The 25562-nt window shown below is 35.7% G+C and overlaps 3 protein-coding genes across 10 annotated transcripts in view; all 3 read left to right on the top strand.

Annotated features, from left to right (window-relative positions):
* The first annotated feature begins 37 nt into the window (after positions 1 to 37).
* LOC125048668 (protein deltex) lies at positions 38 to 3702 on the top strand. 3 transcript variants are annotated; one of them, XM_047647459.1, is made up of 11 exons: positions 38 to 268; positions 722 to 910; positions 1048 to 1184; positions 1253 to 1466; positions 1664 to 1870; positions 2019 to 2158; positions 2228 to 2330; positions 2397 to 2647; positions 2767 to 2957; positions 3028 to 3136; positions 3223 to 3702. In XM_047647459.1, exons 1-11 carry the CDS (start codon positions 238 to 240, stop codon positions 3427 to 3429), a joined length of 1779 nt encoding a protein of 592 aa, XP_047503415.1. In that variant the 5' UTR covers positions 38 to 237; the 3' UTR covers positions 3430 to 3702. The 3 variants fall into 3 exon arrangements, with proteins under 3 accessions (XP_047503415.1, XP_047503416.1, XP_047503417.1); XM_047647460.1 differs by having other exon boundaries at positions 2400 to 2647; XM_047647461.1 differs by having other exon boundaries at positions 41 to 268; positions 683 to 910.
* An 803-nt stretch (positions 3703 to 4505) lies between these two features.
* Positions 4506 to 6302, top strand: LOC125048670. 2 transcript variants are annotated; one of them, XM_047647465.1, is made up of 2 exons: positions 4506 to 4894; positions 5338 to 6302. In XM_047647465.1, exons 1-2 carry the CDS (start codon positions 4639 to 4641, stop codon positions 6282 to 6284), a joined length of 1203 nt encoding a protein of 400 aa, XP_047503421.1. In that variant the 5' UTR covers positions 4506 to 4638; the 3' UTR covers positions 6285 to 6302. The 2 variants fall into 2 exon arrangements, with proteins under 2 accessions (XP_047503421.1, XP_047503420.1); XM_047647464.1 differs by having other exon boundaries at positions 4515 to 4963.
* Positions 6303 to 16437: 10135 nt separating this feature from the next.
* LOC125049140 overlaps positions 16438 to 25562 on the top strand; it is a 42927-nt gene continuing 33802 nt past the window's right edge. For 3 of the 5 annotated variants that reach the window (XR_007116954.1, XM_047648263.1, XM_047648264.1), the window contains exon 1: positions 16438 to 16640. The gene's annotated coding sequence lies outside the window, so the exon portion shown is untranslated. The remainder of the gene's footprint in view (positions 16641 to 25562) is intronic. The other 2 variants (XM_047648261.1, XM_047648262.1) reach the window with 1 other exon arrangement.

Consider the following 25562-nt stretch of genomic DNA (forward strand, 5'->3'; position numbering starts at 1 on the left):
CAATGGAAGATATTTGTAATGCAAACCTATTAATAGCCATAATATAATAATATAGGAGGGTTTGTAATCTGTGGTTATCTATCCAGATTCCAGAAGTAGAATTTAGAAATGGTGAATTATGTTTTCAAATGCTACTTAAAAAATCCGTTTAAGTTATGGCCAAGTTGTATAAACGAGTCACGTTATGAAATGCATTCAACATAAATGAAAACGTTTAGTTTGAAATAAATTGGATAGATGAATAGTAAATACGGATTTATTCAAAATGGTATGTAAACAGTTTCGTAATCTGCGTTTTATTAACTAAAAAAGGATAACATTAAATTCTTCTACAGTGTGCTGTTTAACAATTCTGGTTTAGTGCATGCTATAGAAAAATCGACTCACACTACTACTGCTGCTGACTTCACTTAGTGCTACTTATCATAAAATATAGCTTACTGCATAACAGTACAAACAACAGAAATAAGCCAAAGGGGTTTACGACAAATTTTTATGATCTTCAATATTTTTTTTTTACTATATACACATTACATATGTAAATGTTTGCAGGATATAGGTACCTAGTTTTGAGATCTTGATTTATATTATGTTTTTTTACTTATTATAGATATATAGAGTTTGTGTGTGACATGTGTGCATTAAACATGTTAAACTATTTTATATGGTATTTTAATTGCAGGATTCTAAATTGTAAGCTGTATTTATGTAATGTCGTCAGTCCACTGTGTAGTGGTATGGGAGTGGCAGCATGACGGCCAGTGGCTGCCTCATTCGCCTGGTGTTGCCAGGACGTTAGAACGAGCCCATGCCAAGAAACTAACCAGGGTTGTCCTAGCAGATGCTGAACCAGCTCTTAAGGGGCATTATGTCAATTTACGCACTTTGACACAGTGTTCAGAGACACAAGGTATGTTTTAATCTTCAATTTAAAAATGTTAAAGTTTTTTTATAGGACATATTTTTAAAGGCTTAATAAATAAATAAATATATATTGATTTTGCTTTGGCAATTCTTACATAAGTTCTAAGTAATTTTTAAATCTAGGTATATCAGAATGTCGTGTACGACGATCTTGCTACAGCGTGAGTTCTCCCGGAGGGCGCGGCTTGCGCTGGGAGTGGGCGCGACTGGCAGATCCTCCCAGAGCCGCTGAGCTTAGATACGATCCTCTGCCTATGGAGGTTTGTTATGTGGTAATATTTAGTTTTTAAAGATGTTATTAATAATAATTCATTATTATAATTATCAGGTACAATGTCGTCTAGAAGAGGCTTGGGAGCGGGGAATCGAAGCCGTATCATTTGACGGCTGGGTGGGGTCACTATCCAGTATGACTGCCCAACGTCACATCACAGGTTTGCCTGGGGTGTTGAGGCTTCTACGAAGGGCTGCGCATCCGCCCTACCCTCTCACCCGCTCTACACCCCCTCCGCCTGCTCCACCCGAAAGGGTATCTTTTGATGGTAATAGTTTTTCATGTGAAGTGGGTTTATCAAGTATTAAAATTCTCCCATACTCTGCTAACTAAATATTACTGGTTTTAAAGTTAAAAAGAAAGATATTATTATTCCACATAGTTGTCGTGTCGAGAACAAGTTTTTCATTCAAGTTTTGATGTTCAAACCTTAACTGATGTCTGTACGGCTCTCTGTGATTTTAGTTCGTCGACCGCGTATACCCCAGCAGCACACGGGCTCCAGTGTCCAGTCGGTGCAATCGGTACAGTCCGCGGTGTCAGGGCAGTCCGTGAAGTCGGCCCCCTGCGCGGGCGCCGGTCGGGAGGTGCGGGGAGGGGCGCGCAGTGCTTCGCCCCGAGACAGGAAGCCGGGACTCGCTCGCCAAATTCTGCACAACCTCAATATTTTCAGTAAGATCGTCGTCTATAAAATACCGCCGACTTCGTGTTTGCCTGCGAATCAGGTGAAACGATCAAAATCCAGCCTCACCTTGAAACCCTTTTTTTAAAATCAAAGTATCTAAATGACGAGCACTAAATAAGTGGTTCATCGTCACAGGCAATAATAACAAAGGCAACGTGGAAATAAAGGAGAAGGAGAAAGAAGAGACGGACTGCGGCAGCAGCAGGTCGGGTCGACGGCACAGCGTCGACACCGTGTCCACGTACCTCAGCCACGAGAGCAAGGAGAGCTTACAGGTGCAGGCGGACGACCCTTCGCACTTCCGAGAGTCACTCGTTGCTTTACGCCATTCTCTCTGCTCTCAGCAAGCGTCGGTGGGCGAGCTCCTGAACTGCAGCATGGGCAGCGACGACGTGTTCGAGACCCCCGTGCCCGGCTCCGATTCGCCTGCCCTCGATAATAATACAGGTGATTCCGAGCATCCGCTTTGTGATCGAGGGTTCATCGAACGAATAAAAGAGAGTAAAGCTAAAGTAGGTCCGGAGCCGTTGCTGGAGAAGCCGAGCTGCGTGGGAGTTAGCGAGGAGGAGTGGGCCGTGTGGCGCAGCGTGGTGCCCGTGAGGGGCGGGGGCGCGAGGCGAGGGGCCGGGGCGTGGTGCCCGGCGTGCGCTCTGCCCCTGGACGAGCGAGGCGAACTCCGAGACGTCGTGGCGCTGGTGCACTGCGGCCACGAGATGCATCTCCGCTGTCTGCGCATTCACAAGCGGAAGATACGGGAGACCGAGGTGGGCGCAGACTCTGTTGAATTAGTTCTCTCCTGTAGGATATTTACATACGTAACATATTTTTCTCTAATTAGCCAATTATGGAAAGGTAAAAAAAACATTAAAATATATTTTTTAAGGGGGCGACCTACATCGAGTGCCTCGTGTGCGGTCAGCAGTACGGTCGCAACGGAGATAGAGATAGAGAGAGGGAAAGGGAGGCCCGGGAGAGTGGAGGCGAGCAGCCGGGCGGCTCCATGGCCTGGAGGCGCCAGCCTGACTCCCTCCCCGGACACCCTTCGCACGCCGGTTCCATACTCGTGACTTACAAGTGAGTGATGTCCGCCGAAAACCCGCGACGCCGTCTCTGTATTCTCTGAACTCGGTTTTGTCGTTCGCAGTTTCCAATCGGGTCGTCAAGGGGCGGGGCACCCGGCCCCCGGCTCCCCCTACTACGCCGTGGGGTTCCCGAGACACACCCTCCTGCCCGACACCCCCGTCGGACGACAGGTATTTCACCGAACGCTGTGATCGTCGACTCTTTGCTATTTTTTGAAATCATCCACTGAAATGAGCGACCCCCTCGCCCCCTCCAGGTGCTGGCCGGTCTGCAGGGCGCGTGGGAGCGTCGCGTCCTGTTCACGGTGTCCGCGTCTCGGACGACCGGTCGCGAACACGTGATCTCTTGGCGGATCCCGGCCCCGCCTTCCGCGCCTCACCACTACGGCCCACCCCTGTACGACAAGGTGCTCCTGGACACCTTGCACCATCTCACTTCTCTGCTCGGGGACTGCGGCTCGTAGCGAGAGATGGCGAAGGTGCGACTCCAGTACGAACGAAACTTGTCTATTTTCCTATTTTACATGTATTATTTACTATATTTATTTACACAAAGGAATATTTAACATTTTTAAAACTAATATAAATATACCTTTTATAGTAGAATTTGATTAAAACGAGTCTTCCGATTGAGGCATTCCGATGACGCCATTTAATGTAAGGTTTATAAAACAATAATATATTAAAAGGAAGGAAATACATCGACCGATGTCTAGAGTATTTATTAGAATAATATTTATCTGCCGAAGTTCAATTCAAACTGGTTTTTTTATAATCAGACAATTAAACGTCTGCAATTACTTTGACATCGTTTTGTTGTCGTTAGAATATACTATTTAATTAAGATCAATAAATTATGCAGCCATATAAGTTTGGGAAGTATTTTTTTAATAAATGAATGATGTGGACAAAACGTCAAATTAAAATAATTGTAAGCTCTCGAGTTTAAGAGAGAGAGAGTATGTAAGAGAGTAAGAAGAGTTTTGTAACGGAGGGTTGGCATTTCCACCCTCTCATCTCTCGAAATAGTTAATAATATAAAAAAGCGGAGACTGTCCGAGAATCTCCATTGCCCAATATTTAATAAAAAAGGTAGAGATTATTTGTAAGAGAGAGAGAGAGAGAAGTACCTCAGTCTTGCCAGTCTGTGCCTTTATTAATGTCAGAGATAGGTTGTATTTTTTATTATAATTGTAGAAGTTATATTAAGACACTAGCAGAGCTCCTCGACGTAGTCTTCCAGATAAACTTCCATTTTTTTATTTAGGATTTATCAAAAAAATATGTTATAGTTTATTTAAATTGTTTATCTAATAATATAAAAATTATATAATACAAAAAGGTGTTTGATTGTTATATACCGAGTCCCGACATACCTTAAACATATTTTGTAATGTTATAACTTAACGTTCGAAATATTGCCCTCTTTCCGGCGACATCGGATAGGACAAAGAACGGTTCAACACGGTAGAAACAATTGTAATTCCTCTATCAATATTACCATTATATTGTTATCTAATATTATCAATTCGCAAATAGTCACGAGAGACTAAATTAAATTTTATCGGTGGAAATACTGACAACACAAATATTGGAAGAAAACTGACAATAGTCTTCTGAATGTCTTTCATCCTATAAATACCGTTTGGATATCGACAGAGGTAATATTGAGTATGGAGGCGCTCAAGTGTAAAAGTGTGGAGAGCATTCTTACAGAGAGAGATATAAAGAGCATCGTTCACAGAGCGGCATCACACGAATGGACGATACTAGGGTACGATATAAAAGTGGCCGGGCAGGGGCTGTCCGGTTTCTTGGGAGACCACTTCAGGATGACCGTTCACCTCGAGAGTGGCGATTTCACGAAGAAGCTGCACCTCTTTGCAAAGTTTCTGCCGCTTCTGAATAAACCTAAAGCAGACTTTATCCGTGAATATAATTTTTTTAAACGAGAGAACCTCCTTTACAAGTTATTTGAGGAAATTGGCGTCGCAAACGGTAAGCTCGACTCAATATAAAAAAATTTAAAGTATATAGTTTTTACAAATACAAGAAATGACGCCTAGTAAACAAGAAACCAGTTTGCATATTACAATCACAAAATTCCACCAATTTGAATTCGCAAATATTTTAGAAATATAAAGAAATTTTAATTATATCAGTATGAGATGGCATATTCAAAATATATTTTGTCGCCTGTAATTATTTATTTCGATCTATTTGTATCTTTCGAACAAATGTTGTATAATTAGTATTAGTAGAAAAAATAATCATTCCTAATAAAATAAGAGTGATATTTATGAAAACCTCAATATTTGTAAATACTGAAAATCTACAAATTACACCTAATGTTATTTATTTCTATTTTGCAGAACCGAAACCGTGGTGTCCAAAAGCTTGGATACACACGGACAGCCTCATTGTTATGCCTGATTTGTCGATTGAAGGCTACAAGTCTATTTCTCATCACGAATGTTTGGACTTACAGCACGTCGCGGTCGTTGTAACGTCCTTGGCACGATTCCACGCCAGCTTCGCGTGCTTTGAAGCCAAAAGAGACATTATTCATCACCAACGAAACAGTTTTTACAAAGACCATATGAGCGTGTTGAGGGAGTCGCCACATTTCGACGCTCCTTGGACCGCGCCATGGCTTCGTGCCGCCGCAAAGTTATCTTTTAATTTAATTCAAGCGTTTTCTAACAAAATCCAGAAAAATATCGACGATCTTGAGGGAAAACTTACGAACCTTTTCTTTAAAGCCTGTGAGGACCTCGAGCCCAGTAAAGATAGCTTGAATGTAATTATTCATAGAGATCTGTGGATAAACAATATTCTTTTCCGATACGAACAGGGGCACCCATCGGAGGCTGTATTGTTGGACTTCCAATGTGTAAGGTACGCTCCACCCGCGCTCGACCTCATGATATTCCTGTATTTGACTACGTCTACAGAGTTTCGGAGAGCTCACGAAAAGGAGATATTTAATCAGTATTATACAGTTTTCACTCAGCATCTAGATGATACGGTGAAGAGTAAGTTAAAAGATTATAACTATGGGAGGTGGGATTTCTTCAACTGGTGCGAGCGGGCCCGTATGTTTGCCATGGTTCAGGCGATGGCGATATTTCCCTTCACGCTCATGAGTCCATCCTTGGCTCAGAAAACTTTTGACAACCCCGATACGTTTACGAAGCTCATGGATGAAGACAGGAGTGAGCCGGTGCTGGCATTCGCCCGGGAATGTACGGTTTACAGAGAGAGACAGTTACAAGTTTCGGAAGAATTCGTAGAGAGATATATTTTGAAACCTTTGTAGATTAAATTATTATTTCATTTTGCTTTTTTCATCCATAAATGATCTTTTAGTTTAAGGTATTCGATCGATTTAGAAGTAACTAGGGAAATACAAGAAGATAATTACAATTCCTTGTACAAAACTTTATGCACTGATGTACAAATCGCTATACTTTGAAAAACTGTTTTTGTTATTTTACAATCTATATATATATAAATGAAACCCGTTTTCCGTTGTCACGGCATAACATGAAAACGGCTTGACCGATTTGTCTGGTTTTTTTAAATAATATTCCTTGAAGTATGAGGATGGTTCTTACGGAGAGAAAAATTAAAAAAAATGAGTGAAAAAGTCTAAAAACAACTTTTCTATATTCCCATACAAAATATTCGTAATAATACTTATAAGTCAATTTGAACTTTAATAATTTAATTTTAGTCAATTTATCATAGAGTTCAAGTGTTAGTGGAGGGGTTCCGGGAAGGTAAATTTTAATTTTTGACAATGTATTTGTTGTCTTATCAACTTTCTTTTTTTATCTTACTAGCTAGACCGGTGTCCCGAATAGCAGAATAAGTATTTTAAACACATAAAGAATAGACTGTTAGGCGGTACGATGTTCGCCAGGCCAGCTAGTAGTTAATAATAATAGACACGAATAATTATTGTATGACACATATGTATTTTGTTGTATGTACGAATTGCTACTTAATGCGTTATTTAAGTAAACCAAAAATAAGATTAAAACAATGGCTTTTTATATACCGACAATGCTTCTTAATTAAACTTAATAAATAAATTTAACCACGAAGCATACAAAAGTTAAAAAATATTTTCACTAAATAATGTTAGTGTATAGAAATTAGGCCAAAGTTTGCGAATACTTAAATGCAATTACCAATCACTACTAATCCCATATGTCTGATTGCGAACAGTTGCGCTCGATGACCATCTGTCGAGGCTTGCCTGGTTTGGGCATCGCCATATCGGGTGGCTATTGCCAACTGCCTAGCCGCTACATAAACATACCTGAAACGTGCTATTTACTTATAATGATATAACTCTTCGTTAAAGGTAGGATGTATGGTTTATCATTGAAGAGAATTACAGCGAGTTAAACGTCAAGAGCTCTGTGTTCCTAATGTTCTAATTAATAAAACATATATATTAAAATTTCAGTAATAGGTACTTCTAAATTAATATAACGGGAGAATCGATGAAATAATGCGCCCTAATTTAAAAAGAAAGTTTATTTTTAGTCAGTGTTACAACCATGGAAAATTATGAAAAAAAAACTCAATAGCTTACTAAACCAAAATAAAGTGCGAAGTAGACTATGGATATTTTCACAAAAATGAGATTTAATCGAATATTGTAAGAATTTTCATACAAATATAAACGTGACATATTATATTATTCCAAACCGTTTTATGCACCTTGACACTATACAATCTCATTTAATATCTTATAATAAAATATGCTCAAGTGAACATCGGTTACCTAAAATTAAAGCAAAGTAGTCAACACAAACCATCTAACAAAAGATATTAAAAATAATATTTTAAATTTATTTTAACTCGATTTACTTCTACAAATGTCGAGCATCTCACATAAATGATTTCAAAACTAATCATTTTATGTTGTGACACATCCTTAGAATAATAAAAATAAATCAGTGGCGCTACAACCTCTATAGGTTTGGCCTCAGATTTCTGAACCTTCATTCTATTTCATGATCATTTTTAAATCTAATAGGCAAGTAGGTGATCAGCCTCCAGTGCTTGTCACACGCCGACGACTTTTTGGGTCTAAGACATGTCGGTTTCCTCACGATGTTTTCGTTCACCGTTCGAGCAAATGTTAAATGCGCACATAGAAAGAAAATCCATTGGTGCACAGCCGGGGATCGAACCTACGACGAGGTATGAGAGTCGCACGCTGAAGCCACTAGGCCAACACTTCTCTACGAGAATATGTCGGTAAAATGTAAGCGTAGGTAATATTTTAAAAGAAAACAAAAATGTTAAGTCCATAAATCAATGCTAAACACGACAAGTCTTCTCAAATGGCGCGCTGGAGCCTGTACTGAACCTTTACATAACATTTTATTGAATTATTGGAATCACTTTACTTCCAGGGCTGTGTTTTCAATACACGAAATATGAGTACTTGTATATTATAATATAATGTATAATCTGAAATCCATTTTATTGTCTCTCCTTAGGTTTGAATATTTTAATCCAATATATCTCTGATGATGATAGTGTCTTCGTTTGAAGTAGTCGTTTGCAAATATTATTACCAAACCTGGATTAAAAGTCATATGAAATCAACATTTAGGCTAATTATTTTATTATGGTTTATATCGCTTCCACCCTTGTTCAGTTGTACAGTTTTTTTAAATATGTATCCGTAAAATTAAAAGTTTTCAGCCCTAATATAGCTACGTGAGCAGTAGGACAAGGGCGCCTCGATCCCTATACGGCAATCGCGATCTTACGGAGGACATGATCGACACTTTTTACTTACAATATTAATAAACTTAGCTGAAGTCTAGATGCGCTTTTAGGGTGAGTTTTATTAAAATTTGTAATCCTGTGTGTTGACATTTTGCGTTTAACTTAGTTTCTTCAAAAAACATTAAAAATAAGTCAAATCATATCCTTGTTCGCGTGAACTTAACTGACATTTGTTTGCTCTTTTGTCGGTATATCTAAATATTTATTCCAAAACTATAAATCACGGCAAATAGTCGCCTACGTTAGAGATAAAAATGATTAAGCTCAGTCATACTGTCGCTAAGTGATGCCAGAATCGATTCCCACGCGTAATTCACCTAAATATATGCAAATCCATAAACGTGATTTAATACTATTAATCACCCAAACGAGCCGAGGCATTGATTTTCCGGTTGATGCCGTAGTCAATTTCTATAAGTCTACAACTTTTTACAAGCACAGAGCAATTACTACGAAGGAGGCGATAACTATAATTTACTTAGCTATTCTACAAAATCCAAATAAGAACTGTTAAGTCCGTTACAAGTAATTAATTGAATGAAACCGCACAAGAATTTATCATTGGTAACTAAATATGGACCAAATCAATTGTCGGAATTTGAGCATGAGTGTGGAGGAAAACTGTTAACAAGAAGTAGATCACGACATTATTTAATGACCTTAATACTAGAAAGATAAAAAAGTACAAAATAAACAATAAGTGCATATAAATTCAATGAAAAAAAATTAAAAAAGTCAACGATGGTGAAATATGGAAATACATATGATCTACGTTCTATATATAATATAAACACACATATTAATATTAAAGCCTGTCTTATTTTGAGACACATCTTTGACCATATGGTTATCAGTAAGCTTAATCTTATAAACGTCCTCGACTTCTTAATTAGTTGATTAATATTTTGTAATGTTTATTTATCAACAATATTTAACAAAAATAAAATAACTAAAAAATCTTCATGTAATTGAAATAAATGAACCTATTATTGGCACTTATATAAACAAGGATTTAATATTGTGGAATGCATTACAAAAGCATTAAAACATTTAAAAAATGTCTAATTGCTGGGCCTCTTTACCTTTAACCAACCGTTAACATCAATTATGCAACAAAACATAAATACCTACTTTGCAAGGCGTGTAACATGTTGCGTTGACAGTTTGGTAGCTTTTCATTTGATCTTTTAAAAATAGGAAGAAAAATTAAGTTTTTATTTAAACAAAGAATCAATAAAATTTAAATTAAAACGGTAATGGTTAATTGCAGCTTTCGTCACGTACGTTAATTGCAAAAAAATCACGATCTAATGATCCTGTAGAGAACTGGCTTTGAACTAAATAACACCCGATGCCTCACATTAGTGTGGCAGGATCAAGATCCAAAACTCTACTTCTTTACTCGAAGACACTCTTCTTACAGCCACAGCTAGGCGCTAGCATCGGAATACTTGGCGTTGAAATATCGATCGACGTACAGTTTCGCTGTCATTTTGAGAGAAAGGCTGAATAAGCCTCCAAGAAGTTAGGTGTACTGAGCAAGGTAAGTTACTCTGCAAATTTGGCCCCACATGGAGTATTGTTCTTACCTCTGGGCGGAAGCTCTCTAGTACCAGCTCTTTCCGCTGGACCGTATGCAACGAAAACCGATTCGAATCGTCTACGACCTGTCAATTCCCGAGCGATCCCTTAGCTTGCATAGAGATGTGGGGTCTCTCTGCATCTTATACCGCATTTACAATGAAGAGTGTTCAGAGTAGTTGTTCGGATTAATACCTCCAGATGAGTTTCATCGGACGGCGAGGCAGAATACGAAATTCCACCCGTATCACCTCGACGACCGCCGTTCCACAACAGAGCGTTTTTAAGGACAGTATCTGCCACGCATCACCATTATGTGAAACCAGGTGCCCACTGAAGTATTTCGGAACCAATTCGACTTAGGGTCCTTCAAGAAAAGAGCGTACCAATTCTTAAAAGGCCGGCAACTCGCGCTCCCTCTGACATTGAGAGTGTCCATGGGCGGCGGTATCACTTAACATCAAGTGAGCCTTCTGCCCGTTTGCCCCCAGTTCTATAAAAAAAAGTTAAAGTTATGATCTGTCTTTTAAAATAGCAGTGTATAATCTTAGTTATTAAATCTCTGGTAATGCTAAGTGATAGCATTTACCATCGTCAATTAGATAAAAGCTTATCAGTTATCACTTTCTAACAGATTAAGGATGTGAAAGTTTCGGTGACAAATGAATCTGTCCAGCGATCGTGTGCAATAGATTAGACTGATTAATGTTACGCTGATAACAATGTTAACTAAAATAGAGCTTTTACTATAGTTAGGACGTTTAACTGATATTTTTATCAATACCGCAGGCGGCAATCGTGTGCATGTGAATAAAATGTAGAGAATAATTTCAGATTTATTATTATGTAAATTTCAGTTTTAGGTTAAAAAACTTATAATAATTTTATGTAACGTCTCAGTCAAACGTGCAATGCAACTTACTAAACCGCGGAGTATCGCGTTACTTCTCAGCAATGGGAACTGAACCCGCGTTACGACACACATCCACTGCGCTTGCGACATGAGGTATATTGCACCGCAGGTATTTAGGAAGTGATCTAACGTGACCTAACCGTGTCAAATCCGATCGATAGGCAAATAACTTATTATATTTGTAATTACTAATATAGCAACAAATACCATTTAAAATACCCACGATACACGATAAAATTAAAACATTTTTAATGAATTTGCCAAATTTAGTTTAAATAAACCTGTGCAAAGCTCTTCAAAAAGCTTGAAAAGTTGTTTGCGCGTTGAATTCTTTTTCTCTTCTTTATATATTTTTATCAACTCTTTCCGTAATTCAATTAAATATCTTCGTGTATCTTTTACATTGGATGATCATGTGGTCAAGTCTAGTCTAGAATTTAAAAAGTTTGCTTTATCGGAAGCCTGGTTCTGATTGAAATTACAAAAGCGTTTCAAAAGCTCCAAAGAAGTTGGTTTATCACCGTCAAGATAGCACACCAACTTGTTTTAATGTTTTTTGAAAGAGTTTATCATGTTTATAGCGATAACAAGACGCTTAAACGGGTTCGTCTATAAAAAAGTGCATAACAGGGGAGCATTTGGTCGTATCGTTATAAACGGGCCCTTGAACAATATCATTACTCAGCCGAAATGTAGGTCATCGAGGTCGACCTGTAATTCTTAATTATTTACCTCCATATGGAGAACCAGCCTTTTAACAATATACATCGTATACACAGGTTGCTATTAAAGGTTAAAAATGCGTGAATAATCTTTTGATTTTTTACCTAATACGAAATCTTATAAAAATATTCATAATAGAGTAAGAAATAGGTTTTTAGTTCTTAATATGAATTGTTGCCATAACTACTTAAGAAGTCTTCCGAATTGTACGAAACAACCGAGGTCACCAGGCAATGATGCACTCAGTGCAGAACATAATGTTTATGCTGGTAAATATATTTATCCAATTCTTATTATAAATTGCTTAAGGCACAGCTTAAACATTGCTATTTACCAAAATGATTAATTATAACTGTTTTACTAAAAATTAACACCTACCTCAAGCCGCCAACTATAGGCCGATCTCTCTTGCGAACATTGTTGTCAATGTTCGAATGTATATATTAATTTAAAAAAGTAAAATATATCCAAAATTAACGGTGTTCAATTTGATTTGGTTCTTATATTGATAAAAACGACTATATCCACTTGGTTTTTAGATCTAAACAAAGCTTTCGATACATTGAATTCAAAATTATTTGGTCAAAAGTAAAAATGGTATGCTAACCTACATGTGGACCTACTAACCTTCTGCTATCAGAATCAATAATGTGAGGTGGTGTAACGCAATGACAGAAAGTTGTCTTTTGGCAGATTTGTAAATAATTCAAGTTAGACTGATGAATATGGTTTTGATCAGTCCCTCTATGAAAGGATTGAGAAAACTTGTGGATATCTTTGTCTTTCAAATAGCCTCAAGTAGGATGAGAAGAAAACTTAAATGCTTATATTCAGGTACGATATGGGACAATATCCCGCACAATCACCGGACAATGTCGATATCGAACCCAACGTCGTGCACCGAGTATAGTGGGCAATATGCTAGCTCGTAGAACCAATGCAGCCTTAGAGTCTGTCAATGTCAACTAATTCAAGACGTTTACCCACTTGCCAGCTCTGGACTAACTATACAAAGGTCTTAATAATTTACTATTTCGTTACCTTTTGGAACTGCATGGATCATTTCTGTAACGCTCCACTCCTTTGACGCGATACAGAGACGCACGATTGCAATAGTTGGGAGGTGTATCAATACTATTGCCAGGAGACTGGCAGAAAGGATTGTCGGCACAGGGATGTACGAGTATAAGACATAGATGCTGCTGCCTCCTAATATGTTTTTTTTTTAGTTTTGATATAATTATTGTATTTTCAATTACTTCTACTGAAGTGTAAAGACTTTGAATTCACTAGAGCTGTGCTGCTATTTGTCAGAAATAAAGAAGTTTAAATAAAGCTCTCCGTGTCTATTGCCAAAATTGCGTTCCTATTTCGGCTTAAATCACCTTTTTCTCTCTAAAATAAACTTAAGGCTTCCTCGATTTCACCCTCGTTTTCTATTCCTAGGATGTTAAGTAGTTTATAAATATTCCTCTGTAATTTTTAAATAAGTGAAATCGTTTTTTTAATAAATATAAAAAGGAAAATTACTTACAGGGATTTAATTTTATGATAATCTTTATTGCATTTCAAATTTAAACAATGGCAAGAGCAAGGATGCGCCTACACATAATTCATTCAATGCTATCGCCGATTCTTAGGTGAATGAGTAATTAGCAAACCTTACAAGTTCTATTTACAAATGCATGCACCTACGAGATTTGAAATGATAATATCGTCTTGTAATGATTCAATGCTCTCTCAATACATATATTTTCATTTTACAAATGTATGCTAGAGCCAAAACACCCACTGCACTCAGCATAAACAAGATCTTGACATTGAAACGGAATCACCAAAATGTAGTTAAATACATAAGCGATGTTCAATAATTACGCGAAACAGCGAGTCCAAATAAGGCTCGCGGCGGGGTGACGTCATCGCCCACGCCGCTGAGCTGGCCGAAGAGGGCTGTCATTCAGGTTTAATTTAATTGTCCAGGGGGTAATCATATGCACCAAAACAAACCGTGCATATGTCCTATATTGGCAATGAATGCAATGGCCAATGGTCGTTTTGTTATTTTCCTTTTGCTTTTAAGACTTTCATAAGAGATGAATACGTAATGTCTGAATATAATTGAATGTTGAAAACCCTAGTTATTTTCAGCTCTTAGTAAGTCGTTATTGAATATTATCCTGCGACCTTCCACCGCAGCCCATGCAGTCACAAAAATTCATTTTACATGAATAAGAATGTCCTGAGTAAGGAAAAGTAGAGCGAGGTTAAATATTACATATAAATGATAAAGTAATCAATATTTTTTAATAATGAATTTAGTAATAATTATGATTTTAGTAATCTGACGTTGCGAGCTCTTCTTTAGAGTTAGAACTAGTTGCTCTTCACTAAGATCCCATCTATCCGTGTACCGTAAGAATGAATGCATAACAAACACGTTGACCCGTGTTTGCATTAATAATATAATTCAAACATATTTAAATTTTCGCGAAAGTTTAAAGTTAATGCTTTCTTAAATCAATCACAATCAGTTATTGTGGTTGAAAACTGGGTTTCAGTGGAATGGTATTTCTACGGGGCATATTTGAAAACGAATGTTTACATAATAAACTAATTGTGATAATTAAGTTCATTTAAATATTTCGTTTATATAGTGCTAATTTGTGTTGTTGTTTCTCTTTGTTATTAAAATACGTGTTTGTTTTGTAAAATAAATGCAAAAATAACAGGACAAAATGTTTGGCTTGAATGGCAGTATAACCTACGGGCCTCAATCGTGAATCGTGGTCCCGCCGCCGTGATTCTAGTACATAGCCCTACGGCGAATCCTGAGTGCATTTCTCTGTTTCATTCCTGCACACTTGCCAAATGAGCAAACCATTTTGACTTGAAATATTTAGTTTAATAAATCCATGTTTAATTTAATGATATGTCAGTCAGTTCAGTCCTGTTAGTGGCTAAACATTAGATGTTTGGGCCAATTTCGCACACAATTCACTTTAGTGCTTTGTTTGTTTTAGGAGAAGCCTGTGAATATTTATTAAACATTAGTCAATTATGATAAGTAATGATGCATATTGGTGAGGTCAGTGTTGCGTCAACGCGGCATCGGTGCAGTAAACAATACTTTGAATTTTACATAAATTAATTACACTGGTAAAGTTATGGTGTATGAACTATAAGATATTCAATACAAAGTCATAACTTTGAGAAGATACGAAATTCCTAATATTTAATATTGGCGTTTACTTGTCATTTATAAGACGGCAATTTTCTTTTCACAATAGGCACAGTAAGTTAAAACTAATTGAAGCTCCGTTTGTCAGTCTTGAAACCTTAAAGATTATGATGTTTATTCGATTAATTTTCCATCTACCACCCACGCTATGTTCTATATTGTATTTACATTAAATGTTTTGCAAGTACATAATTTTATGATATATTAATAAGATGTACGTATTGAACAAGTATTATATAACTTTGAACAATGATTGTTTATGTTTTATTTAAGCTTATGGTTTAATAAAGCTCGGATTAATTTTATTTCTGGTGCTGTCAGCCCGACACGTTTCTGTGTCTGTTTGTATCTTTTGTTTATTACATTTTAATTATCAGTTAAATAAGGACCGTTGCGGTCCTTTTCATACAAATCGTACTCCTCTCTCTTCAGAGGTCTTATAACCAGCTCATCAGGAATGTATCTTAACTCCACAGTTTGAACACGCGTACCGAAAATCTTTCTTATCATATTATATGTTAACAAAGGTTTTCTTCCAGGTTTCAAAAACAATATAGGCTATTTTCTTTAAACTGACAGAGTCTCCAATTAAAGGTACATGCGTCGTTAATGAAATAAAATGATTTAATTGTAAAACAAGATTGCATCCTTTGCAATTAAATTGTACCTAGCGATTATATTAAAATTATTATCTAGCTCTTTAATGACAACATATTGCTAATGAGGGACATTATTGTGTATAGTTTATATCTTTGGATATCTTGGAAATGATTGTTTGAGACCTCTGAATTAATTATAAATTGCTTATTATACAACCTTGTGTGTAAGACAAGAATACAGATTTCGTTTATGGTGTTTTCATTGTAGGCCTACTGGATTTTTTAATTATTCACATAAATGTTTTTCTAGGTTATAAAAACGAAAAATAATTAATAAGCTGTATTTGTGAATATGCTCTTGAAAGATAATAATTATCCAGTTAATTTAATTAATATTCAAAACATTGCTTCAAGTTATTAGAACTCGCAAACGTCTTTAGTAATAAACGTATCTCAAGTATAAAAACGCCGAACCACTAAATAACCGACATTTATACAAGCAATAACATTTCTCGGAACGAAGATATCGAGTCTTACGGGAGGAGGGAGTTATCCTGGAGGCCACACGTCTGCGCCCGCGCATGAGCAAGGCTCGCCGCGCGCAGGCTTCGGCCAGTCATCATCCGACCGACGTATGTGTCGCACGTCCTTATCCCTCCGTGAACCCTTCACGAACGAACGACTCGCGATTAACAATTACTTATCCCGCTTTACTAACATATGTGAGCTTTATTAACTTACTTATTAGTGACCGAACTGTGTTTTTCGATATTTAAATGGTGAGCTGCTAGTCGACACTCTCAGGTGAGTCACTTATTGTTAAAAAATTATATTTAATATTCTGTAACCGAAATGTAAGTTAAGGTTAATGTACTCAATTCAGTTATGTGAATTATTGAGAGCCCTGCGCTAAAGGAATAAACGGTTCTTTTAGGAACTTATTGCTCTTGTTTATTTTAACAGCTCATAAAATTTTACTAGATAATATATATTACATTGTAGTATCTCTCTCGATCGCCAATCTGCATATATGGTGGTTATGCCAATGATGTCACTTTTTTCTATTTTGGTGAAACGATCTTGTTTTGGTATATTGAATTGTTTCTCAAGGTTGTTAATAATTTCTACATTCGAGGCAATTGTAATGAGTTTAAATTGTTTAGTAAATAATGAGGCATACTCGTCTTTCCTTCTCGTTAATGGCGTGTGTTTCGAAAACAAACAAAAGATTTATTACCTTTTATGCTCCAAGCATTATTGCCTACTTAGACAAAGACAGCGTTTAAACATACATCAGATAAACTAAAAAGGATTTTTGTCGCTTTGGGCATGGGTCAGCACTACTTCGACGGAACTACAGGGTTGTCATACATTGTGCTCATAAGCCGCATACAAATGTTTTCATGGCGAATGATGGATGAGATTTAAGTATGAATTTCCTAAAAATGGGCGAACCATATTTACGAAAAAATATACATATTATAGTTAGCAAAGGTAAATAGGAGGGTTTCTTAAAATCATAAGGCATAGAGGGAGGATCAACTAAATACATATACTTATAAATAAAAAATTATAAAAAAAGTTCCGAAGATCTAACGCCAACAACCGTAAATGGTTGTAGCGCCACTGGATTATTATTTACTTTATGTACAACATTATGGTGTAAATAATTAAATCTTTTCTAATTAGTTGAACATAAATTTTGACAACAAATCTTAAGTCACGAAACTGATTCACAGTAATTGTAGATATATAAGTAAATTTATTTAGGTATTCGTTTCACATAAGTGTTTTTTTAATAAACGTAAGTGTTTTCTGGTGCAAGTAGGCTTATTATACCATTTATTTATACATAGGTAAAAATAAATTACAACGTAAACTAAGTGAGAGTTCAGCCCTGCGATTCTGTAACTCACTTCACGAACTCACACAGCGGTTTTCGCATCGGCGGTCGCTCTCAAATCAGTCGTGAAGCAGTCATTTTATGATTTGGCATGCGAAAACCGCTGTGTGAGTTCGTGAAGTGAGTTACAGAATCGCAGGGCAGTTCAGTTTTTAAATCATGATAGGTATTAGACGAGAGAAGAATTGGCAATAAACTTTCTCAAATTAATTTTTCTTTTCTTTTTTTAGAGATGTTTGTTTATAGTTATATCCAAAACTAACGCAATCACTTTTATATAGTGAAAAGATATAAAATCCTACGGTGACTATCACAAAACCATTGTTAGCATAATATTACAACTTATTATGTAAATGATCACGTAAGTAACATAGACAAACGAACACTTGTGTCACCCGACACCAGGAGTTGTTAGTTGTTATACTCGAATTACATTAAGGGTTGTCTCTTTAGTATGGACAGAATAGATTTACAGAATAGAATATTTGCACTATCTTTCCTCTGTTCAGCGGACAGGGGTGAAACAATAAACCATGTTTGCTTCGATGTAAACTGCAAGTGACAGTCTTGGTAAGCTATTGACTGACTAAACCTTTTTTGGTATTGGCATATTTACTTACATTTATCTTAAAAAAATGATGATCCATTGTTATGGTTTTTAACCAGTTGTTACTTTACACTGTCCACCAACCCTGACGGAGGACCGATGAACAAAGGGCAGCATTCCTGGCTTGCGTCAGTGTCACCCGATACAGTGGCACCAGAGCATGACTTGTCTCCTAACCTATATTTCATTACTATCGTATGTCTATCGCGTCACTCACTGACCCACTCTGTGGAGTCCATTTTCTGGAGAGCTGTTGAACTTTCCAACCATAACATATAAGCTTGTTCGGGTAGTCCAATACTTCAAATGGCAAAAGGCAACTCTAGAATTAATTAATAATTTACTAGCTTTTCGTAACAAGTGTGACTACAGTTCTGATTCTCTGCGCTTCAGCCGATAGGTAAAGGAAGGTTTAAGATGAGTTCTGCCTTTAACATCAACCTGTAAATAGTGAGTGTATTTTGTAGTAAGTATACCAAGTTGTTAATACTACGAATGATAAGTGATAACAGAACAAGATCGTTACAAACTGGTTTTGTCGGAATTAATTAAATTAAATTGATAGTAAGTGCGGCCTTATTCGTCCTTGTCTTATTTTGCCACTTTCTTCACTTTATTTATAGAAAATTGTAACTTTTTGTTCATGTAGTCTGATAATTTTATAAGTAAGTACCAAGAGCTTTTTCTAGGATGCTATAAGCTCGAGGCCTTGGATTTGAATCTGGGGGCGAAATTACCAGTTATATGCTACGTACATTACCTCGAACCTATTGGAGATATTTGTTACAGTACATGCTTGGATTATATTATTATCATCTCCGACCAACATGACAGTTTGACTACGTGTTCTATCACAAGTACTCTAGTTTGTCTATTTACCTCCGCATTCCTTTCGTTATCTCCACTGAATGCCGACTCTATGTATACGATGCACACGGAATAATTAATTAATGATATAATTAGTAATTACTTCGCGGATAAACCTTTGTTCTTGTTGATTATTTCATTTGGTTTTACCGATTTGAATAGGAGAAAGATTGAGGTTCTCATTGAGGGTCATTGTGGCGTGCTATTTAGCAAAAATAATTACTAGATATGTAGTAAACTATACAGCAATAGTTTTACTACATAATTCGACTAAGGGCTTTTGTTCCTTATTTAGCAAATGGAGTTTTATTTATGAAGACCGCAAGTCTTTGCAACGGTCAATGCCTTTTCACAAACGCATTCACGAGGTCGTACAGGACTTGAAAATCATTTTATGCATCTAATTTATAGGACTTTCACGTTTATATGATTAAATTAATATTGGTTTGCAACCTTAAGATAGACATATATTACCTATACTATATTTCAAAAGTATGCACTTCTTCTGAATTATGCTAAAAAAATCAGCAGAAAGAGTGAAACTGATATTGTTACAAAGATATGACTAGATGGCGATGGTTGAAATACTTCAATACTTGAAGTGTGGAATCGACTCCCGGTGGAGGTCATCCCTGAGGGATAAGACCATACAAAAACTATACAAAATTCGAGTGTACTGCTCCCCGGTAAAGGCCGGCAACGCACCCACTAAAATGATAGTCTATGGGCTGCGATGACTGCCCTTTTTGGGCGTCCCGCAGGCTCGTTTTCCCCCTATTATGTAAAAAAAGCAATTATCACAAATGGCAATATCTGCATTAAAAGTTGCAAGAACAAAAGCTCTCCCATAGTGTCGTCAAAGTGAATTTTCACAGGCTGGCACTCAAGTCGGGACGCGATGCGTGTCGCCCTCCCATTTAACCTTGTCTCTTTACTAAGTTCCTTTTCTACTTGGATGAACATTCATTAATTAAGCAACTTTGTCTATTATGATATCTATATGCAATTATAACCTAAAATTTATTTTTGTTAACTTAGCCACCGGTCAGCAATACATTTTTTGGGAATTTATTTATTCACTTTCTGCAATAATGTCAATTATTGTATGCAACGCAAGATTATGGGTACATGTTTCGTAAGTCCCGTAACTCCCATAGAAGCGTGGGGCAGAAAGATTAACTGTTTTACTGATAATTTTCTTTGAATTTGGTTTCGTGAAATGCTTGTTGCCACAATAAGCGACGCGAATAATTGGCACTGTCCTGTCTGATCGGAATCGTATGACAGCATTCGTGAAACAATAAAATGAAATAAAATCAAAGTGAAGTAGGTGGAGCGTGGGTGTGTGCTTGTCTCATCGAGCGATATTAATTTGCAATGGTAAAATTTACTTTTCTAAGGTAAATTGCGCAACATATTTTAATATATTTACTCACTACTATTTTTAATCCATTGACCATAACAATAGGTGATTTTACAGATATAAATAGGGTTTATTTTTATAAAAACGAGATAAAAGAGTAATTAAGTGTAATATTGATTATATTCGGTAAGCCGATTATTGCACAATTGTTTCATACGAAAGAATTTTATGTGTAATTATACAGTATTTACAATTTTCTTAACCTACATAGTAATAATAATAATAATTTAACAATAATAAATATAACGAGGAAAGCACCAGCTCTGGGCTCACCGGTAATATCTATCAGGCGCCAACTTAGATCCTACTAATTTTAACAACGCGAAAGTTTGTAAGTATGGATGAATGTTTGTTACTCTTTCACGTAAAGAATACTGGATGGATTGTAATGAAACTTTACAATAATATAGCTTATACATCAGAATAACTACAATTTATTGAGATATTGTGTGAATTGTCCAAAATATCAAGTAAGTATGAAAAAATCACCATCTGCGAGCTATTCTGGCGTGCGCTGCCAAAACCGCTAGAATTATACATATTATGTATTGTATGACGGAAATGTTGATCTTAAATAGTCAATATCTTTATTGGTTTTTTTCTACGCTACGCTAATTTAAGCTACTCGAAATACTAATCCTGCGCAGACGAAGTCGCGGGCACCAGCTAGTCTTTAATAAGCGCCTATGCACTTGAATCCCACGGCCCAAGATAAAAATTAAAAAAATATATATTATTTAAAATATAACTAACTAATGTTTATATTGTAAGCTCAAATTAGTACCTGTTTCAGTAATGATTATCCTCAATTGACTTTATACTACGATTCTAATTAATAGGGAAAAAGTCGTTCATGTTATTAATAATACAAACTTGACAAATATGTACTAATCATAATCAAGGGTCGGTGACGCATCAGTGAGCTAAGAGTCTACGGTTGAAAGACTGATAATTTGTTACAAAACTATGTACCATCAATACCAAGAAACGTCTAATCTCGTACAAACAAAATATGTCGTAAATTGTTTTTAGCGTTTTTGTTTTTACGTATTGTTCGAATACAAGTTTAACTAAGTGTTGTTAAAATTGTTTTATGAATAATATTTTCCGGTCTTGTTTTAAGTAAATATTGTTATAATAATTTATTTATTTCCTTTAAAAGTATCCGGAGACTAGCAAATCATACGCCTAATATCTGTTATTATGTTTGTTAGCCCAATGTTACAAACCTTAAAATTTAGACTTTTATTTATTTTGTAGTATGCGCTTATTATTATTTTTATGTTCACCTTAGGTTAAGATTCTCTTAAACGTACCTGTAAGAATTTAATAATTTACGTATTTAAAATGTCTTTTTTAAATTATGATCAATAAAAAACTTGCATTTAAGCGGGTTGACATTAACGATTCTTTAACGATGATCCGCATGTACCTACCTAATCGCAATTAATTCCGATTATTTAAATGTTTTTCATTTAAAATTGTGTGATAGTCTCTAAAATACTGAGAACATATACTGAGCAATAGTGAATAAAAACCATAAATACTTTTGAAATTGCTTCTATGAGACACATATTTTCTGTATGTTATTTATTATAGAAAATTATAGTTGATGCAAGTGCTCGAGTAGAAGGATAATGGAACCTAATCGTTTAAGAATCTTAACTAACCACTCGACTCTAGTGTGTGACGGACGTCGGCAGCTGAAGAATCACTTTTCTCTTACTTTAGGATGGTTTGATATCACATTGAGGAATATACTATATTTCTTTAAAATTTAATTATAATTAATAATTTAATTAGGGGTTATACCATCTCAATAACACTATTAAATCATTAACACATTTGATATAGTTAATAATCGTTACTCCAAATCACTTAATATAATTAAAGGGCCGGGTCTTTCCTAATTGGGTCTGCGTACATTTCTTAATTGTTTGGGTAAATCACTCGAAATTACCTGTGAACCTGATACACTGTGCAGCTCATATCAACCATATTATGTGATCTTTTATGCATTTCTAATCATAACAATTGAATCCAGCACTTCTAAAACATTAGAGCACTCTATGCTTGGCGTAGAAGAGGTGACGTCACCGTCACCGTTCGCACGACATTGACTTACTGACCAGCTCACTGTAATGAAAATGCAAGGATTACATGACGCCTTTAAAGATACTTCTACTCGGATTTGGTGTGGAGGATCTTACATTTGTTTGGCACTATTAGTCTTAGCACGCAACTAAAATTTGAGATTACATTGGCGTATAAAAGTATTTATCTTTGTAAGTGCCCTCTTGCGTCAAAGGAAGGAGTCTTCGGCAAAAGGCTGAAGGGAGAAATGTAGACAAGCCGTGCTCCATCGTAGCTTCGAAAGTAACACTCGGCTAAAGGAAAATATTTTCAGTAAATTTACATCATATATTATTATCATATTTCGTAAGAAACGAACTCAAAATCAATGTTTCGTTTATTTAGGATTACCTCTCTCGTTTCACACTGTTCCGCTAAAATTCTGTTATAATTCACACGTTACCGTCAATTAAATGCATTTTAAACATGTTTCGTATTTCGTTCTAGCATGGCACAAGCCTAGTAAAACAATGAGATTTATATATATTAAACTAAGTTGAAGATGTAGTTAAACTGTTAATATTGTTGTTTAACTTAGAAGTGAGTATTTTAAGGTCGGTTAATGCGTAAGAGAAGTTATAGTTGTCTGATTTATATATTTTCGTCTCTATTCTATTTCATTATTTGAAAATAATATATTCGATAACATTTTCAACGGCACGAAATTTACCTTAATTTAATATACCTACTAGCGTTAATTTGGTCGATAAATAAACAATTCAATAACAAACAATTTCAACTCGAACCAATAATTGTTTGTATAGCGCGTTGGTAAACAAACTTTTTAGGTTTATAATATTAAAATAGTAATATTATATTAATTCAATTGTATAGGCGTTCTTCCTTTGTAATACGCGTTCGGATCTGGAGAGACGCTTCATATTAATTAAAATTAGATTGCAAGAATTATAAATTGACACTGATACAAAGCTAGGAAAAATGGCAGCATTTTTATGTAATACCTCTTCTCGGTTTTGACTAAGACTTAACTATATGAAACAGGTTAGATTGAATTCTATTATGATTTTAACATATTAAATCCAACAACACTCACAGCGCTTTCCACATGTTTTCCTCAACGTCGTACTAATTTTCAATTATTGATAACTTGTTTTTATTTAAATATCTTCCTCCTGTTGTACACAAGTGTCGCTCTGTGTGGTTGCCGCGCTACAGGTGCGTCGGACGGGCGTCACCACACGATTCCCTCGTTAAGGAAAATAAACAAAATACCTGAGACCGGTCAACTGTATTTTCCCAACAATTAGATTAAGAATGCCTTAGATAATGTCACTGATTCAGTATAAAAGCGATACATTTCTGTTCGTTACACATTCAGTTCTTGCGACTTGCAACGTTGGCATATAAGTAAGTATTAATTAATATTTGTTATTTGCAAATCTCATTTATACAAAGTTCTTTTCGAATTTTGGTGTATTTAAGCATATATTCTCCATATAAAATTAAGGTATTTTATTATCATATTATATATATATATATATGATAATAAAATACCGGAATAATATTGGATACTGTACAGGTATTCTATATATTTAATAAAAAAATATTAGTTTATTTATTAGTTTTTTTTTTGCAAAAAAAATCCGTAGACCTTAATATGAAAAGTAAAAGAAATAGTATTCAAATTATGTGTCTCCAATCTCATTTATTCTTTAGTTTTGTTTAACAGTTTCAGCTACCTTTAAAATGGCGAGTTCCCGCTTCGTATTGATGTGCCTGTGCAGCATTGCCCTCCTCGTGGTGTTCTCCAACCCTGCCGATGCCGCCGTTCACATCGGCAGCTGCGTGTGGGGAGCCGTTGACTACTTCAGCGACTGCAGACAGGAGTGCAAAAACAGAGGTTACAAGTCAGGACATTGTGGAAGCTTCTTCAACGTTAACTGTTGGTGTGATTAAACTGACAACCACCACGTATAAAGCGAGAAAATGGTCTTTGTATTTACATGTTATGTGATAATAATCAATAAAATAGGCATAAGTCATATTTTTTTTGTTTATTTTCTTCCTGGATTTTCCAGTTCTAATATTGATTAACTTGAGCGTTGAGAGAAATCAATTTAATTAATAATTGAACGTGTACACTGTACAACTATGTTTGTCCTAATACGCTTCCGCTGTTCTAAAAAAGTCTGTCTATTTTTAAAATATAATATTTCAGTGATTGCTCTCGATTTAATCTAGTAATTAACTTCTGACATTTATATGCCAGAAACGTAAAAATTACCTACTTTTAAATTAATAAAAACACATAAAGAAAGAAATATGTAAAAAATAAGGTAAAAATCAAATCGAAATAAAAAAAACTCGAATGCTTGAGGAAAACATTTATTATTTACATATATGTAAAGAATACAGTGTTAGAATCATTGATTGGTTTCAAGTATATTAATATCCTAATATACACCTTTAAATATAAATTATTCACAATTGTACTGGCTGTGGATGTGCGTAGCTTACCCAGATTTGGTTATATGTAGTATATTTGTGATTTTATTTTTCAAAAACTATAGTGGTCGGATAAATTTTTTGGTGAGTTAATAATAATGGTAATGTTTTATTCCATTTAAAAAAATTAGTGTAATAAGTCTGTACCACTTAGGCAATTTTTGTTGGACAACACCTGAACTTTCAATATTGTTACTGGTAAATTGAAATCGTAGGATAAAATAATTAATTGCAATGTGGAATCCTCCATGTAGCCGTGTCAGAGAGCGTGGGTTTTGGCTGCGTGGACGCAGGTAGACTTAGAGTCCCAACGACGCGCGCTGTGAC

The sequence above is a fragment of the Pieris napi genome, chromosome 4 (genome assembly GCF_905475465.1).
Source record: "Pieris napi chromosome 4, ilPieNapi1.2, whole genome shotgun sequence".
Classification (NCBI taxonomy): domain Eukaryota; kingdom Metazoa; phylum Arthropoda; class Insecta; order Lepidoptera; family Pieridae; genus Pieris; species Pieris napi.

Excerpts from the sequence above, each read along its gene's own strand:
- LOC125048668 (XM_047647459.1), top strand. The coding sequence starts at position 238 with ATGAATAGTAAATACGGATTTATTCAAAATG. Across the intron at positions 911-1,047 it reads ACAGTGTTCAGAGACACAAG|GTATATCAGAATGTCGTGTA; the intron begins GTATGTTTTAAT and ends TTTTAAATCTAG. Across the intron at positions 2,648-2,766 it reads GGAAGATACGGGAGACCGAG|GGGGCGACCTACATCGAGTG; the intron begins GTGGGCGCAGAC and ends ATATTTTTTAAG.
- LOC125048670 (XM_047647464.1), top strand. The coding sequence starts at position 4,639 with ATGGAGGCGCTCAAGTGTAAAAGTGTGGAGAGCATTCTTACAGAGAGA. Across the intron at positions 4,964-5,337 it reads GGAAATTGGCGTCGCAAACG|AACCGAAACCGTGGTGTCCA; the intron begins GTAAGCTCGACT and ends TCTATTTTGCAG.